Consider the following 16,208-nt stretch of genomic DNA (forward strand, 5'->3'; position numbering starts at 1 on the left):
GAACTGGATGTGAAAAACAAGGAGAAACCAAGACTGACTCCTGGTGTTAGGACTTGAGTATTTGGGTTATGATTGGTGGTTTCATTTATTAAGTTGAGGCATGGGGAGGAAGAATTGATGTGAAACAGTTGGAGAACAAAGCAGGGGTAGATATTGTCTAAGTGATCATTCCCAGACTTAAAGTATAAAGGATATTAAAACTGACGTGTATGTAAATGTTACCGGATTTGTTGAGAAAAAAATCCTTTTCCATTCTGCACATCATCTTATGTGAGTTTTATTGCTTTGGTTAATCTAAGGCCTGTGCTTCTTTTCTCAGGTAACCCAGGATTTTCTGCCTTTTATGTGCCATTTGCAAAGGCTTTATACTCTTCAGTAAACAGGCGCTTCCCAGTTTGGATTATCAGTCATGCTGGCCATGTTCTGGCCCCCAAAGACAAGAAGATTCTTGCCGCTTCAGACGGTATGTCTTTATCAACATGTGCTTTCCTTTACAGTGAGGGAGTGTTTGTCTTTCCAGAGAGCCCGCTAAGATTAAGAGTTACACCAGTGCCTGTGGCATTGGGCCCAAGATGCCACATTTTAGTAATTTTAGGGTTTTTAGAGTCAATTCTACAGGTAATTTTCTGTAAAAATCTGGGCAGATTAAACAATTTGTCTAGGACTCCTCTATTTACCAACCAGTAATCAGCCGTATATTGACTGAGCATGCTCTGCATTTCCAGGGTGGTACTATGGAGGAGTGATGGAGAAAAATTATTGTAAACCATACTCCTTAGCCAGGGTCCTTACTTTAAAGAAGCTCTTACTGGCACTTAGAATAAGTGATAAGCAGGCCTGCTGATCACCTGGGGACTTAGGGCATAAACAAAGGAGAGGCCACGTGTGGGTTTCAAAAGACTTGGTGGAGTTAGGGACCTCATGGGTGGGGTGGCCTAGTTCTTTATCTGCTCTTTGCTAGTCTCTGTGACATACAGCTGGCTGGGTGTTTATTCAAGATGAGTGTCTTTGGAAATGGAGGCCTCCTTAATCAAAGCCTCAATGCCAGCCTCTCACCTGCTCTATGTGAGGTGATAGATGTATCAACTGGATTGAGGTAATCATTTCTCAATGTATATATTTATTAAGTCATCACACTGTGCACCTTTAACCCTTTGCGGTCCAGTTTTATTTTTGGAATTCAAACAGTCTGGTCCAAATTAATTGACGGGATTGAATGTTAAACCGGTTTGCAGTATCGACCTCAGCCTCGACGTTGGACCTGCTCCTAGCGCCTGGTGTGTCAAGTCAGCCTCCACGTTGGACCGAAAAGGGTTAAAAACAGTCACATGTACAACCTAAATATGTATGATTTGTATTTTTCAATCATACTTCAGGAAAGCTGGAAAAAGAGAAAAAAATAATTGTAGTAAATAGACACGGGGTACATGGGGACTTATTATACTACTCTTTGTACTTTTGTGTATGTTGGAAAGTTTCCACTGTTGAAAAAAAATAGTTTTCAAGAAATAAAGAAGGATTATAGAATCTTAGACCTAAAAGTGTCTCCATCAAATCCCACCTGGAACCCTTATTTTTCAAGGACGGAAAGACCCAGCAGAGCTAAATGGGCTGCTAGTGAGTCGCAGGACCTCAGCAGGAAGCCAGCACTTCAGTATTCAGTTCAGCGTGTGCTGCTGGTGGGTCATCTCAGTTGGCCGTGCTGGGTACTAATGAGGCTGAGGCTGATTTCTAGATTAGACCTTCCATGGTCGCAAGTTATACCCTCTAGTCTGTGACCCTTTTCCTGCTGTGACTCGTAAAGGGGACAGGATAAATGGAGTGTAGATGAAACAAGGAACTCATTGCAAGTGCTTGCATAAACACTCTTCTATGTGCCTTTTTCAGAGTGTCTTTTTCTCTCTGTTTACATGTATGTGCCCGTGTATGTATGTATCCCTCTGGGAATACAGCCTACTTAAGAGATGTTTACACTTTGCTTAAAGACTAGGGTATATACTTTGAAATGTAGGTAGACATTGATTACCTAGCAGTGAGTGATTCTAAGTTCACTGAATATTTCAGTTATTGCCTTGATTAAAAACATCTATTTCAACAACCCATCATATTGAAATGTGACTGAAAGTGAATAAAATGTACAGCAAATACTTGCTCTGCTATGAAATATTGTAAAAGATACATTTTTATTGTCTTAAGTTACTTTATGATATATGCCCAAAGACAGTTTTAAGATCAATAAAGCAATCATTCAAGCAGAACATGAATAGCAACTTGGAAAGCTGAAAATGGATTCTTGAAGGGCAACCCTAGATCCGGGGCTCTCAGACTTGGGCATGGGTCAGAATCCCAGAAGGTGGTTTATTAAAACAGATTACAGGGCGCTACCCCCTGAGGGGTCCTTTCAGTTGGTGTGGGGGTAGGACCTGAGAATTTGCATTTCTAACAAGTTCCCAGGAGATGTGGATGCCGCTGGCCCTGGGACCACATTTTCAGAGCCTCTGCCATAGACCATCACCAGTAAACGCTGGTGCGGAAAACCAGGGAAAGGGGCCTGGTACGTACCTGAATTTCTGGGAAATGCCTTTAATTCGTGTTTGAATTGACATCTTGTTATGTATAACTTTAGTTTGAGTATGCTTATTGCTTAGGCTGCCCATGTACTATTGAGGTAATAACTTAGTAATTAAAGCGTGGGTCCTTTGCTACCTCATGAGAACAGTGCCATCTAGAGGCATTAGCCCAAAGGGCCACCACAGGGCCAAGGAAGCTGTGGTTTCTAGAGGGGGTGAAAGGGCAACTCATCACATCAAGGGTTTATGGACAGCCTACTAGGTTCTTATGTGTGGAGCTGCAGAGGTCTACACAGGAGTAGAAATGCCGCCTTTCAAGTTAGTGACGGTCCATCTGTGCTCTGACTGGCCCAAAAGTTCTGGGAAGGGCAGGTGGAGCTCCAGGCCTCCCTAGTACCCCATTCACCCAGAACAGTTCCCCTTTCATCTGTTTTACATGTTGGAGGTTATGCTGGCAAATGCATGCTAGAGGACATTGCTTTGGATAGTCAGGACAGATATATTATTCATCATCCAAGATTATTATTCTAAAGTACAGGTTTTCTGACGTGCAAACTATGGTGTGAAATGTATGTAATCACTGAGAGAAAGGACATAAGCTGTAACCACACATCAAGTGTTAAAAGTATGTTTTGCTTCATATTAGCACATGTTAGAATTATGAACAGTTGGAAATAATATTCTCGCTGCACCACATTATCACGCTCATAAATTGAGTATAATTGGAAGAACAGATGTTCACCAATGTCAGAAGGGGGTGACTCAGAAAAGGAGTGTGAAAAGAAAATTTGAGGAATTAGAAGTATAAGCTCTTTCTGGCTTTGATTTACTGTAGAGTCAGCTTCCTGGATGGCAGATTCATTATCAACTATTTGAAGTCATTTGTTCAAAAAGTATAACATAAAAGCTGGAAATCATGGTGGTTTAGTTTCAGCTGATAAAACATCTAAAAAAGTTACACAGTCTTTCAACTAATGATGAACCCGGGTCGTGCTTATCCAAAGAAACACTAAACCACTCCAGTTCCAGCCCTCAAACCTGAAAGAGAGAGAGAGAAAACCCAGTAGAGCTTTCTCTCTTGCCAGGACTGTGATTAGCAGAAGGACTTGGACGTAAAGTGGAATGACTAGATGAGCCCAAGGCAGAGAACATCAGACAATCAAGCCTCTAGAAATAAACAAGGAGATCTCTAAGTAGGTAGGAGGAGTTAACAAGCAAATTGTTAGAGCCTCAGGGAAGACAGAAGGAGGAAGCACAGCAGGACTAGGGAGGAGCAATGCCTGTAAGGTCATGTGACACTGGCCAGATCGCTGCCCCTCCAGTCACAGTCCTTAGATATGTTCTCACTGCTCACACTGTGGGGTCCACACTCCTTGGTGATGTTCAGTGTCCTCTTGGATCCAGTCTCTGCCTTCCTTTCTAACCTTATTTGTTCCGCCTCTTCCCATAACCACAGACAGCCATGGATATCATAGCTGTGTCCAAAATTACACCTCGCACTTTTATGCCTTTTGCTTTTATTATTTGCTAAGTCTATAAAATTATCTTCTCCTCGCTGAATCAGTCCATCTCTCACTATCTTTCTCTCTCTGACCAGCCCCATCATTTCCCCCATTGAAATTCCAGACCATTGGTTTTAGTCAAGTGGAAAGTGTAATTTGATTACCCTGTATTTCACCATCTGTTTGGAGAATAATAATTAAAAACTATTCTATAAGACATGTTTGGAGTTTACAGAGTTTTTTGTTTGTTTTTTAAGTAAGGTGGCGGTTTTAAGTATAGCGCCTGCCTACCAACCCCTCTCTGTGTGCCATGCCTTGAAGGCTAACAGACTCCCACCAATGTTCAGGTACAGGGAGGTTACAGAATACTTGGGGAGCTGGGGACAGTCAAGGCCTAAAGGTGAGAGTGTACTTTCTCATCAGCTTAGAAAACTCCAGGCACAGTCGTGAAAGGAAGACCTTTGCACTGGTGACTTAAGTAAGCGCAAAGGACTGGAGACAGTGCTCGTCCTCTGCCTCCCGTGTTTAGCACGAACCTAGAAAAGTCCTTAGGCGCTTTTGTATTCCATTGGGAGTAATGAAGAAGTGACTGGTGGTTTCCCTACAAAATTAATGTGGGATAGCTAGGAACAGCATTCTTAATTTAAAACTTTTATTTTGAGAAAGTTTTTTTTTAAACTATAGAGAAGGACAATTATATAACAGTCTAAGATTCTGTTATTCACTACTCTTTAGATAGTTAACACTGCCCTAATTACATATTTTTGTTAATTAAATAAGTAATACTTACCCTGTGCTAGTCACAGAGGACGCAGAGATGAAGAGATGGACCTTGCCTTCACGGAGCTCACAGCCTAAGAAAGGAAATAAACAGGCACCTGTACAGTTGTGCAAAGGGCTATAGTCAGAGCAGAGTACTGGTTAAACGCAAAGGAAGGCTCATTTCTTTTTCTTGAAGATTAGCTCTAGATAAAGTGTTAATTAGTCTTGAGGAATCTAGAGGACAGTTCATTTGTTGAGAGGAAGAGAGGCGATTTCAGGTCAGGACTGTGCTGGTTAAAAGAAACAGCTTACAGCATTTCCACAGTCTGAGTTCTTCAGGCAAACAAAGATTATATTAAAAAATGAAGCGTGTCATGGGGTTTCTTAGTTGTTTATGGAGAATATAAATTAGCCTAAACAGTGGTTCTCAACATATGACCCTAGGACCAGCAACTTCAGCATCTCCTGGAAACTCATAAATGCAAATTCCCAGGCTCCAACCCAGACGTGTTGGATCAGGGACTCTGTGGTGGGGCCCAGCGGTCAATGTTATAACAAACCCTGCAGAGCGTTCTGAGATCCATTGGCCTGAACGAACAGTAGTATAGGGATATTTGAATATTTATGCAATAGCCATGGAATATTTGAATAGTCTCGGAATATTTGAAAATTCATGGACTGTGAGGAGAGAGAGACCTGGTTTGAGTCTCCCCCTCTTACTTAGTATGTGTCTGTCATTCTATCACCTGATGTCTGTGAGCTTCTGTAAAATGAACATACTGACACTTCCTGTCCGGGGTTGTTGTTGAGGTAATCTAAGTAGTGCCTAACATGCTAGCTAGCACACTGCTGGCGTCACATAATTGGTAATTACTGTTACTGTTACTGTTATTTTAAAAATATTTTCCCCAGTGAATTTATTACTTTTACTTATTGAATAAAAAACATGTTTATATTTTTGGTTTTAGATCCAAATGCTCAAGAAATTAAGGACATCTATGGACTCCGTGGTCAAGTAGAACACAAGGTCGCTTTCCTGAGAACTCATGTACCAAAGGAAACCAAGCTGGTGGTCATCGGCCATTCAATAGGCAGCTATTTTGCCCTTCAGATTTTGAAGCACGCGCCTGAGCTCCCGGTAAGTGTGCCCCAGGAGGCGGCTGTGGGCACCCGGCTGTGCACTTGCACAGATCCCCTCGGCTTTCCTTTGTCCTTGTATCTCTTGTTTAATTGACAAATGGAACAGAGAGAGGATACTTGGCAGCTGCCTTTATCCTTTTCCCCATATTACTGTGGGCCTGTGCAAGTGTATGGTCATGCTATTTCCATGTTTGAAAAAATAATGCTGAAGGAGGTAGGAATTTTCCAACTGAATGCCTTTTAATCTAGGGTTAACTGGAATTCTTTAGTTGCATGTAACTTGTTGTCTTTTATGAAGGAATATTTAAGAGTAGTCACTAGGTAAGACTTAGATAAGAATCTATCTTTATGTGGGAGAGATTGCAAATGTTCATGCCTCTTTATAAAAGGAAGAAAATGTATCATCATCATTGATAGGAAAACAGCTGTCTTTATGAAACACAAAATCTTAATTTATTTAGGCCCAAGTATGAATTATTATCAGTTTTATAGCATGGCAGCCTTTTTGAGACACTTATGATTCATTCATCCATTGATTCATTCATCCATTGATTCATTCATTCATAAACACTAATTAGGTGCCACTATGTGCCAGAGACACTGGAGACATAACGACCTATTGAAAGTGCTCAGGAGAGAGTGAAACTACAAGAGACTTCAAAACAAAACTTCATACTTTCAGTAACACATACCATTGAAATAACCCATTGAATGGATGCGATTCACAACATAAATTATTTTTTCATTCAAAAAACATCTATAATAATGAAAGAGTAATATGCTAATTAGACTGGACAACCTTCCGGACAAAGCAGGGGCTGTGAGAGAAGCCTGGGTGCCGGCAGCCGGGGGAAGGAAGGTCTACTCTTGCATGAATTTCGTGCATCGGGCCTCTAGTATTAAATACTTGCTTTGCCATATGTCAGACCTCGTGCTGTGGTTTGAGAACTTCCCAATGAATGAGGCAGTCTTTGAGGTAAGAGAGTCTGAAGTCTGAAGGAGGAGACAGACTAAGCCATGGGTGTGATAACTGCTAAGTAGCTGCAGGGTGTATGGGAGCATGAGTGCCATTGAACCTGGTCATCAGGAGGCAAGGTAGGAAGTGATTCCTTCCTTTTGCATGGCTTCTGCTCTCTTCTGTGCCTCCTGACTCTCCTCTATGTCAGGAGGTTGCCATCTTTTTTTTTTTATTAATATATATTTCTTTATTGATTTCAGAGAGGAAGGGAAAAGGAGAGAGAGAAATATCAATGATGAGAGAAAATCATTGATCGACTGCCTCCTGTACACCCCCTACTGGGGATCGAGCCCGCAACCCAGGCATGTGCCCTTGGCCGGAATCGAACCTGGGACCCTTCAGTCCTCAGGTTGATGCTTTATCCACTAAGCCAAGCCGGCTAGGGCAAGTGGTTACCGTCTTTGCCGTGACTGGTTTGGCTCAGTGGATGGAGCATCGGCCTGCGGACTGAAGGGTCCCAGGTTTGATTCCAGTCAAGGTCATGTGCCTTGGTTGCGGGCACATCCCCGGTGGGGGCTGTGCAGGAGGCAGCTGATCGATGTTTCTCTTTCATGTTTCTCTCTCATCGATGTGTCTAACTCTATATCCCTCTCCCTTCCTCTCTGTAAAAAAATCAATAAAAATATTTTTAAAAAAAGAAAAAGAAAAAAAGGGGTTACCATCTTTACAAGCCCTGTCACTTAGTGGTCCTGTTTGCACAATTGCTGTGAGCCCTGGCACAACACCGAAGTTCAGATATATCCACAAATACTTGCTTTGTCATCTTTTGTCAGGGTGACTTTGGGCAATTTATTGAGTCTCTCTGTACCTCTGTTCTTCATCTATAAAGTGGGGGTAATATGTCCTTCAAAGGATTTTTTGAGGAGTGATATAACGAATTAGAAAGGGTGCCTAGAAGTTAAAAGTTTGCTGTAGGTGTTAGTGACTGTTATGGAAATGACTGTGGATCATTACCTCCGTTACTAGGTTTACTGCTATGTTAGTTACCTACTGCTGTGTAACAAACTGCTCCAAAAACCTAACAATGTAAAACAATATATGTTTATTTTCTCACAGTTTCTGTGCGTCTAGAGGACCTGACCATGATTTATCTGGGTCCTCTGCTCAAGGGCTTTTCATAAGTCTTTAATCAAAAGGTCTCATCTGAAAAATCAAGTTGAGAGGGAGTTGCCTACAAGCTCATTTGCATGGTTGTTGGCAGGACTCAGTTCCTCGAAGGTCGTTACACTGAGGGTCTTGGTTCATCCCTGATAGCTGGCTGGATGCCACCGTCAGTTCCTTAACGCTTGGGAAGAGCAAGTGTGGGAGAAGAGCCAGAGAAGGAGTCTGCTGGCTGCCGGGGTCCAACCCCAGCAGGTCCAGGGGTCCCCAAAGGTGTGGACGGAGTCGGCGAAGAAGGAATGGCACGAAGACAGCGTTCAGTTGATCAGCAGCCTATCCAGGATCTCTAGCCAGGATCTCCAGCCAAGTTCTGGTCTGGATCTCCAGTGAAGTTCTGGTTTGGATCTCCAGCAAAGTTCTGGTTAGGATCTCCAGAGAGGTTCTGCTTAGGATCTCCAGCCAGGTTCTGTGGCCAGTTGTCTTGCTAGGTTCTCCAGCCAGGTTCTCCAGGTTCTCCAGCCAGGTTCAGTCACCAGGTTCTAGTCAGGTTCTCTTGCCAATTTCTGTAGTCAGGTTCAGTCCAGGATCTTTTGCCATGTTCTCTCCAGCGAAGTTCTTCTGTCTCTAGAGAACGTTCTGTGCCTAGGTTCTGTCTCTCTTGGTTCTCTCTTCTAAGTTCTGTGTTCTAAGTTCTGTATTCTAAGTTCTGACTCTTGCTGTCTTGTTGCATCTGTATTTATACCAGTTGATTCAATCCTATCAATCTCTATTACAAAGGTTAGGGTGTTTCTTATCTTCATTCCAGGGAGTAAAGATTATGTAGCTTAAGCATGATTGTTCGTAGTTAAAGTGATTAATTACCCGCCTGGCACTTAGTTAAGAGGTTTTATTCCCTCCCTAACTTCAGGGGAAAATCCCTACCTGGGGAAACAACCTTTCTCAGAGAGGAGACCTTGGTTAAAACACAGTGCCAAGAAGGTGAGCAAACATATTAAGAACAGTATGCCATATATGCCAGGTCCCTTGAAACAGCAAGCATGGACCGGCTCCTGGCAAATTCCCCCTTTTTTATTTTTTAAAAGCGGGCATTAAAAAGAAAACCCCGAAATGCTCTCTTGTATCCATTTTAAGAGTAGGATTGGCACTTTCTGCTATTACCTGAGTCCTGATCTATCACCCCAGGGAGAGCTTGCCAATCCTGCACTTTCCCGGGGTGGAAAGGCTGCAGTGGGGTTAAGGATAAGGCTCCTTGGGCCTACCTTCTCCCATGCCATTACATTTACCTTTCCTTCCTCAGAAAAGCACTTTCCCAGGGTGGAAAGGCTGCAGTGGGGTTAAGGATAAGGCTCCTTGGGCCTACCTTCTCCCATGCATTTACATTTACCTTTCCTTCCTCAGAAAAGCATGGACATACTTCTTTGTATAAAACATTCTGTCTGACTGGGAGTAACCTTAATTCCTCTGCTAGCAAGCATATGAGTTAAGAGATCAATACAGAGTCTTATTTCTTTAGACTCAGTATGGCACATCTTCTTAATCTAAAGATCAATACAGAGTCTTCTTTCTTTGGACTCAGTATGGCACATCTTCTTAATCTAAAGATCAATACAGAGTCTTCTTTCTTTGGACTCAGTATGGCACATCTTCTCAATCTAAGTTCTGTACTATCCACCTTCTTACCCTACTTATCCTCTATAGGGGGGTTTGCAGTACCCTGGTGGAGTCCTATCCGTCCCGAATGTGGGGGTTCTCAATGGGGGGGGGGGGCTTACCTAGGGGAACCCTGTTCCAGGGGTTCCCAAAGGTGTGGACGGAGTCGGCAAAGACTATTCACCCTCTTCCTACGGTGGAGTCCTATCCATCCCGAGAGTGGGGCTTACCTAGGGGTCCCTGTTCGGGCGCCAGATGCTGGAGTCCAACCCCAGCAGGTCCAGGGGTCCCCAAAGGTGTGGATGGAGTCGGCGAAGAAGGAATGACACGGAGACGGAGTTCAGTTGATCAGCAGCCTAGCCAGGATCTCTAGCCAGGATCTCCAGCCAAGTTCTGGTCTGGATCTCCAGAGAGGTTCTGCTTAGGATCTCCAGCCAGGTTCTGTCCAAGTTCTCCAGCCAGGTTCTGTATCCATGTTGTCTTGCTAGGTTCTCCAGTCAGGTTCTCCAGCCAGGTTCTGTGTCCATGTTCTCTTGCTAGGTTCTCCAGGCAGGTTCAGTAGCCAGGTTCTAGTCAGGTTCTCTTGCCAATTTCTGTAGTCAGGTTCAGTCCAGGATCTTTTGCCATGTTCTCTCCAGCGAAGTTCTTCTGTCTCTAGAGAACGTTCTGTGCCTAGGTTCTGTCTCTCTTGGTTCTCTCTTCTAAGTTCTGTGTTCTAAGTTCTGTATTCTAAGTTCTGACTCTTGCTGTCTTGTTGCATCTGTATTTATACCAGTTGATTCAATCCTATCAATCTCTATTACAAAGGTTAGGGTGTTTCTTATCTTCATTCCAGGGAGTAAAGATTATGTAGCTTAAGCATGATTGTTCGTAGTTAAAGTGATTAATTACCCGCCTGGCACTTAGTTAAGAGGTTTTATTCCCTCCCTAACTTCAGGGGAAAATCCCTACCTGGGGAAACAACCTTTCTCAGAGAGGAGACCTTGGTTAAAACACAGTGCCAAGAAGGTGAGCAAACATATTAAGAACAGTATGCCATATATGCCAGGTCCCTTGAAACAGCAAGCATGGACCGGCTCCTGGCAGCTGGCAAGATGGAAGTCACAACTGTAACCTAATTACAGAAATGATAGTCCCATTACCTTTACGGTATTCTGTTTGTTAGAAGCAAACCACTAGGTCCAGCCCCCACCGAAGAGGAGCGGATTACACGAGAGCATGAACATTCAAGGAAAGGCTCCCTGGGGGCCGTGTCCCACCACTCCTACAGTTAGGATTTCACTGGTGTGGTGTACAATCAAGCATGTAGAAACACACACATAATTTATTTCCCAGTCTAGGAAGTGACTTGGTCCTGTCAAGTGAAATGTAGCAAACTGATACGAAATAAAATTTTCGTTATTAGTTGTTCTGGGTTTTTTTAAAGCTTTAAAAAACATTTTTAAAAGAGTACTTGCACATTTGAAATAATAATAGCATTACTGTTTGTGATGGCTAATTTTATGTGTTAACTGACTGGGATAAGGACACCCAGATAGCTGGTGAACATACTTGTGAGTTTATCTATGAGGACGTTTCCAGGAGAGGTTATTGTTTGCACCAGTAGACTGAGAACAGAAGACCGATCCTCTCCCTGTGGTCTAGCATCATGCAATCCTTTGAGGGCCAAAAGAGAACAAAAACTCTGAGGAAGGGTGAATTCTTTCTCTCACTTCTTGAGCTGGGACATCCACTTTCTCCTGCCCTAGGTCATTGGGTCTACGGGTTCTCAAGCCTTCAGACTCCAGGGCTCACACCGGTGGCACCCCCAGTTCTGAAGCCTGGTTACACCACTGGCTTTCCTGCTTCTCAGCTTGCAGAGGGCAGATTGGCTAATTGCATGAGCCAGGCCCGCCACTAAGTCTCCATATATATGATACATCTCCACGTATCTTCTATTGCTTCCGTTTCTCTGGAGAGCCTTGATGAGTAGTACACTATCGTATAAACACCGAGAAGAAAATATTCCCGCCTGTGTCCTTCAGTTTATTGACTTAATCACAGATCTGTACTTGGGGGTTTTGTCTGTTCGCTCCACACCCGTTCTGCATGTAGTGCATCATCTCCCTCATGCATCTGTGAGAAGAGTTGTTGTACACATTTGTTCGGAACCCACCTCCCTTTTTGACTCTCGTTCACAATGTCTGTCGGGGAAGAAGTACAAGGCACCTGAAGGTCAGTGTAGCTTCTTCCTAGGACTTCTTCAGCTTTAGGACTTTGTGATTCTTGCTCCACCTTCAGGTGCTCTTGCTTTTGTAGGAATCGTAGGGAAAAGGGAAAAGGAAGAGAAAACACGAGCTTAACCTCGTCTGTTTGTGGACACATAACTCACGCTCTGATTATAGAGTTTTCAGAGAGACATGTGAAACTGTGTTTTCTTAAGAAGGGTGTATTTTAGAAAATAACTCGTGCAATAAATTGTCCATAAAGGTCACTCGGGGTGAAGGGTGACCATCTGTATGATTTTTTTTTTTTGTTATTCAAAAGCTTTATCTGGTTTCAATTAGCTACATTGTTGAAGTCCCCCCAACCCTCTTTAGACACCTGGCCCAGTTAATTTTGGTGGTATGATCCCTGCCGAAGTGTTGAAATTTCAGTGTCTCTAGGCTACTCTACGACGGCACCGTGCCTGCATGCCTGAAGTTAGCATGACACGCTCCATTTAAGATGCATTTGACAATCAAATAAGTTTGTGTAAGCCAGTGTTGCAATCCCTAATCATTTTGCCAAAAATAAGTTAACTGTTATGTTTTATAACATATGAAGTGTGATAATAAGAAACTTGTGTTTCCATCTCTTCTGTTATTTTTACTGGAATATTTGACTCCCATAAGATTTTAAGGACATATGTGTAGTTTAGTAGCTGGTTTGCTTGGTTTTATTTTGGTTCAGTTCTTTATTATATTTTTGTAACTAATTATAGGAAACTTTGGTCTTAAAATCATTATTAGAGAATTATTGCACATTTTTAACATAGTCTGACCTATATTTTAAAATACTAAAAAAAAAAATAGCTCTTTTAAAAATCTGGCATTAAAGTATCTTTTTCTTTAAGCAAATTTGATACATAGAATTATAGAAATTCTTCATGTGCTTTGACAGTAAAGTTCAGAAGGAAGGATTTTAAAAGAGCGTGAGAAACTAGGTAATTAGAGGGCTGTTAAATAGTAGCTGTCATGAGTTACAATAATAAACACGATTTTAGACTCAGGATCTTAGCACTGAGATGGGCTTTAGAGACGGTCTAGTCCCATCTTTCATTTTATAGATGGGAACTGTGAGGAAAGTGCCTTGCCAGGACTCAGCCTTGGCTCTGTCTGACTCCAGGGTGGGGCCTGTTATATTAGCTGTGGGTACAGAGAGTCTAGGAAGCCGTTTGATAGCTCTTTCAACCTTGGGGTACTAGCAGAGCCTACAGCTGTTCCCGGAGTGTGCTCATGTGACTCATCACGTTTCGGCTCCAGGAATGAGAGACCCCATGAAGATTGCTCTAGCAGTTGGGGCGGGGCTAGGAGGTAACATAGAAACAAAGAAGTAGGAGTCCTATCCCTCTACCTAGAATCTTCTGTCTCTCAAGATCAATCCTTCATATGTTTAAAATGGACCATCTGATTTTGCCAATAAATTGTTTTTATAAATTTCAAGGTTGGGAGTTAAAAGCCCTTGATTCTGTGTGTATATACACACACACACACACACACACACACACACACATAGTAAATGAGGAAGATGAGGAAGTACCATAGACTCTGAGTGTTTTAAAGAGAGAGGTGGCTGTCTGGGAATATCCGACAAAGTGTGATGACAAAGGTGCTTGAACTGGAGAAGGACGGGTCAGAGTAGAAGAGAATTTGATATTTTGGTGATAGGGAGTTGCTATGCATTGTAAGAAGTGGAAGCAGTATGAAAAAGGAGAAATGGTTTTTATCACTGGGCACATGAAGAGAGCAGTGAATGGTCTGATTGGGACGCAGCATAGTGTACACAATGGGTGTGGGGGCGGTGAGAACCTAGGCCCATAGAAGTGCAAGGACCAGAGAGTTTGGGCTACGGGCTTTGGACTCTACTTTCTGAACAGCAAGGAGCGACTGAAGGACCAGTGATGATGATAGTCCCACATCAGGTAAAGTAATCGCTACTGAAAAAGAAGAATGAAATGGGAAGAGAGTGTAGAATAAAAAGTGAACAACCAAGTGATAGGCGAGTTCACTAATCCAGATGAGAAATAAGACAGCATATGGGATTTGCCAAGGGAAGTTGTTAAGAGACAAAAGAAACAGGTCGTAGATGCATAGTAGGGGAATGACTATTTGGTGGCAAGGAGTCTGAAGAAGAGGAAAAGGCAAAAGGTATCATAATTTTCCAGACTATTGGCTGCAGTCCATTGGTGGCTCCTGAAATCACCTCAGTGGGTTGCAACCAGCGATCAATCAAGACAGGGAGGACTACACTGCAGTTACACAGTGGCTTTTAACAATAAAGATTCATTTATTGCTCATGATACAAGTCTTTTGAGGGTAGGCTGCCCCCAGGTAGTTCTCTCCATGCACTCTTATTCCAGAATCCACACTGATGGAGTAACTTCTCTCTGGAATATTCCAGTCTCATGGCAGAGGATAAAAAAGGAAACAGTGAACCACACACTGTGTTTTGAAACTTCTGCTTGGAAGGGACTTTGTCACTCCTCACACTGCATTGGATGGAGCAACTTACATGACCAAGTCTGCCACCAATGGGCTGCGAAGTCTTTTCCTCTTCAGAGGAGAGAAGCATATGTTTGCGAACAAAACAGCATTTGAAAAAAAAATTATAGATATATAGATATATAGATATACACACACACACGTACATACATACACACACACAGAGTAACTAAGAATAGAAAACATTAGAGTGTGTGAGGTTATAATAAAGGTAGGTATTGTGAAACTTTTGTTTCACTTCTTAGGAGTGTGTTGATGTCCTAGATTACAAATGTAGAATATATATCATTCTGCGGGTCATTGTAAAAAAAAGAAAAAAAAAGGAATAGATTAGAATATACCACAAAAGCTAAGAGAAGAGAAAGAACATGTCGAGAGGGTTGTGGCTATGTGGTAGATTAAAGATGGCCACAGACTCTTTGCCATTCCTCTCTCCAGAGGTGAAGTCTCTTTTCCTTCCCCTTTGAACTTGGGCTGGACATGTGACTGGCTTCACTAATGGGATGCAGTGCAAGTGATGTTCTGGTACTTCCAAGTCTAGGGTACGGGGAGCTTCTGTGTCCTCCCTCTTGGAAGCCAGCTGCCACGTAAGAAGTCCAGCAGATCAGGAGGCACTCCCGTGAGTGAAACCTTGGACCTTCCAGCCTATCCATCTGCTACTAGTACAGCCATGGGAGTGAGCCATGTGGGGCCGAAGTCCAGCTGAACCCTGTTTGAATTCTGGACCCCACAAAATCAGAAAGAATAATCATCAGTGGTTTTAAACTATAAGTTGAGGGATGGCATGTTACGTAGCAATAGGTTGCAGAGTTGAGTGTAACAAAGGTAAAGAGAAAGGGACCTTGAGGCCTCTGGTATTAGTCATTGGAAGGTCACTGATGATGACCTCAAAGAGAGCATTTTTAGTGAAATAATGAGAGGAAGTCGCAGGTGATAAATGGGTAGTTTTCCAGGAATTGCCAGTAATGAAGAGAAGACAAAATGACAAGGAAGAAGCTGGTCAAAAGAATATGTTTGTCCTTAAGTGGGAGGTAATTTAACATATGCCGAGGCAAGTCGCCAATGCAGAGAAAGATGTTGGAACGTTTGTTGGAGTGGATTTCCTTTGTTTGTCTTTTAAACACACTTGAAGACTAGGAAAATTGAATTTTTCTTAATCTTTGCATCCTTGCAAAAGTGTTTTTTTCACCTTATACTTGGTTCTTCATTTGAATCTAGAAACCTAAAACAGTTTTTAAATTTGATGCAATGCCATTACTAACAATTATAGCCAGCATTCATTTGAAATTTGCAAAGCATGTTCACATGTAACAAGGTCATTTAATAACCTAATTTTCCCACTTCACAGATAAGGAGACTGAAGCTCCATGGAGTTATGTGTCTACCCACGTGTCAGTCAGCTAGTAAATGGCAGAACTGAGACACTGCATTCTGTTTCCTAACCCTCCATTCTCTGCTTTTAGGTGGAGTGTTAGGTAGGAGGGTTATGGTTATAGATGGCTACAATAAGTTACCCTGACAAACCACCAAAATCTGTTTGACCTAACCATAAGATTTCTACTGTTGTTCTTTAATATTTGAGTTCTTCAAATACGAGGGGTGGGAGTGGGGGAGGAATTCAGTGGGAAGTAGGGGATGCTTTCAGGGAGAAATGTGAACATGTGAGAGCGAGCTGGAGCAGAGAAGATAAAGGGAGTTGGTGTCGAGGCATGGGCCAAGGGCA

The 16,208-nt window shown here is 42.6% G+C and overlaps 1 protein-coding gene across 5 annotated transcripts in view; it reads left to right on the forward strand.

The window, feature by feature from the left end:
* LDAH (lipid droplet associated hydrolase) overlaps positions 1-16,208 on the forward strand; it is a 90,286-nt gene that overhangs the window by 20,121 nt on the left and 53,957 nt on the right. For all 5 annotated transcript variants that reach the window (XR_004971924.1, XR_004971923.1, XM_036335241.1 and 2 more), the window contains exons 3-4: positions 320-463; positions 5,803-5,972. Coding sequence is in view for 3 of the 5 variants with exons in the window: in XM_036335241.1 (XP_036191134.1) it covers positions 320-463; positions 5,803-5,972 (314 nt within the window). In the remaining 2 variants the exon portion in view is untranslated. The remainder of the gene's footprint in view (positions 1-319; positions 464-5,802; positions 5,973-16,208) is intronic.

Source organism: Myotis myotis, unplaced genomic scaffold (assembly GCF_014108235.1).
Source record: "Myotis myotis isolate mMyoMyo1 unplaced genomic scaffold, mMyoMyo1.p scaffold_m19_p_14, whole genome shotgun sequence".
Lineage (NCBI taxonomy): Eukaryota > Metazoa > Chordata > Mammalia > Chiroptera > Vespertilionidae > Myotis > Myotis myotis.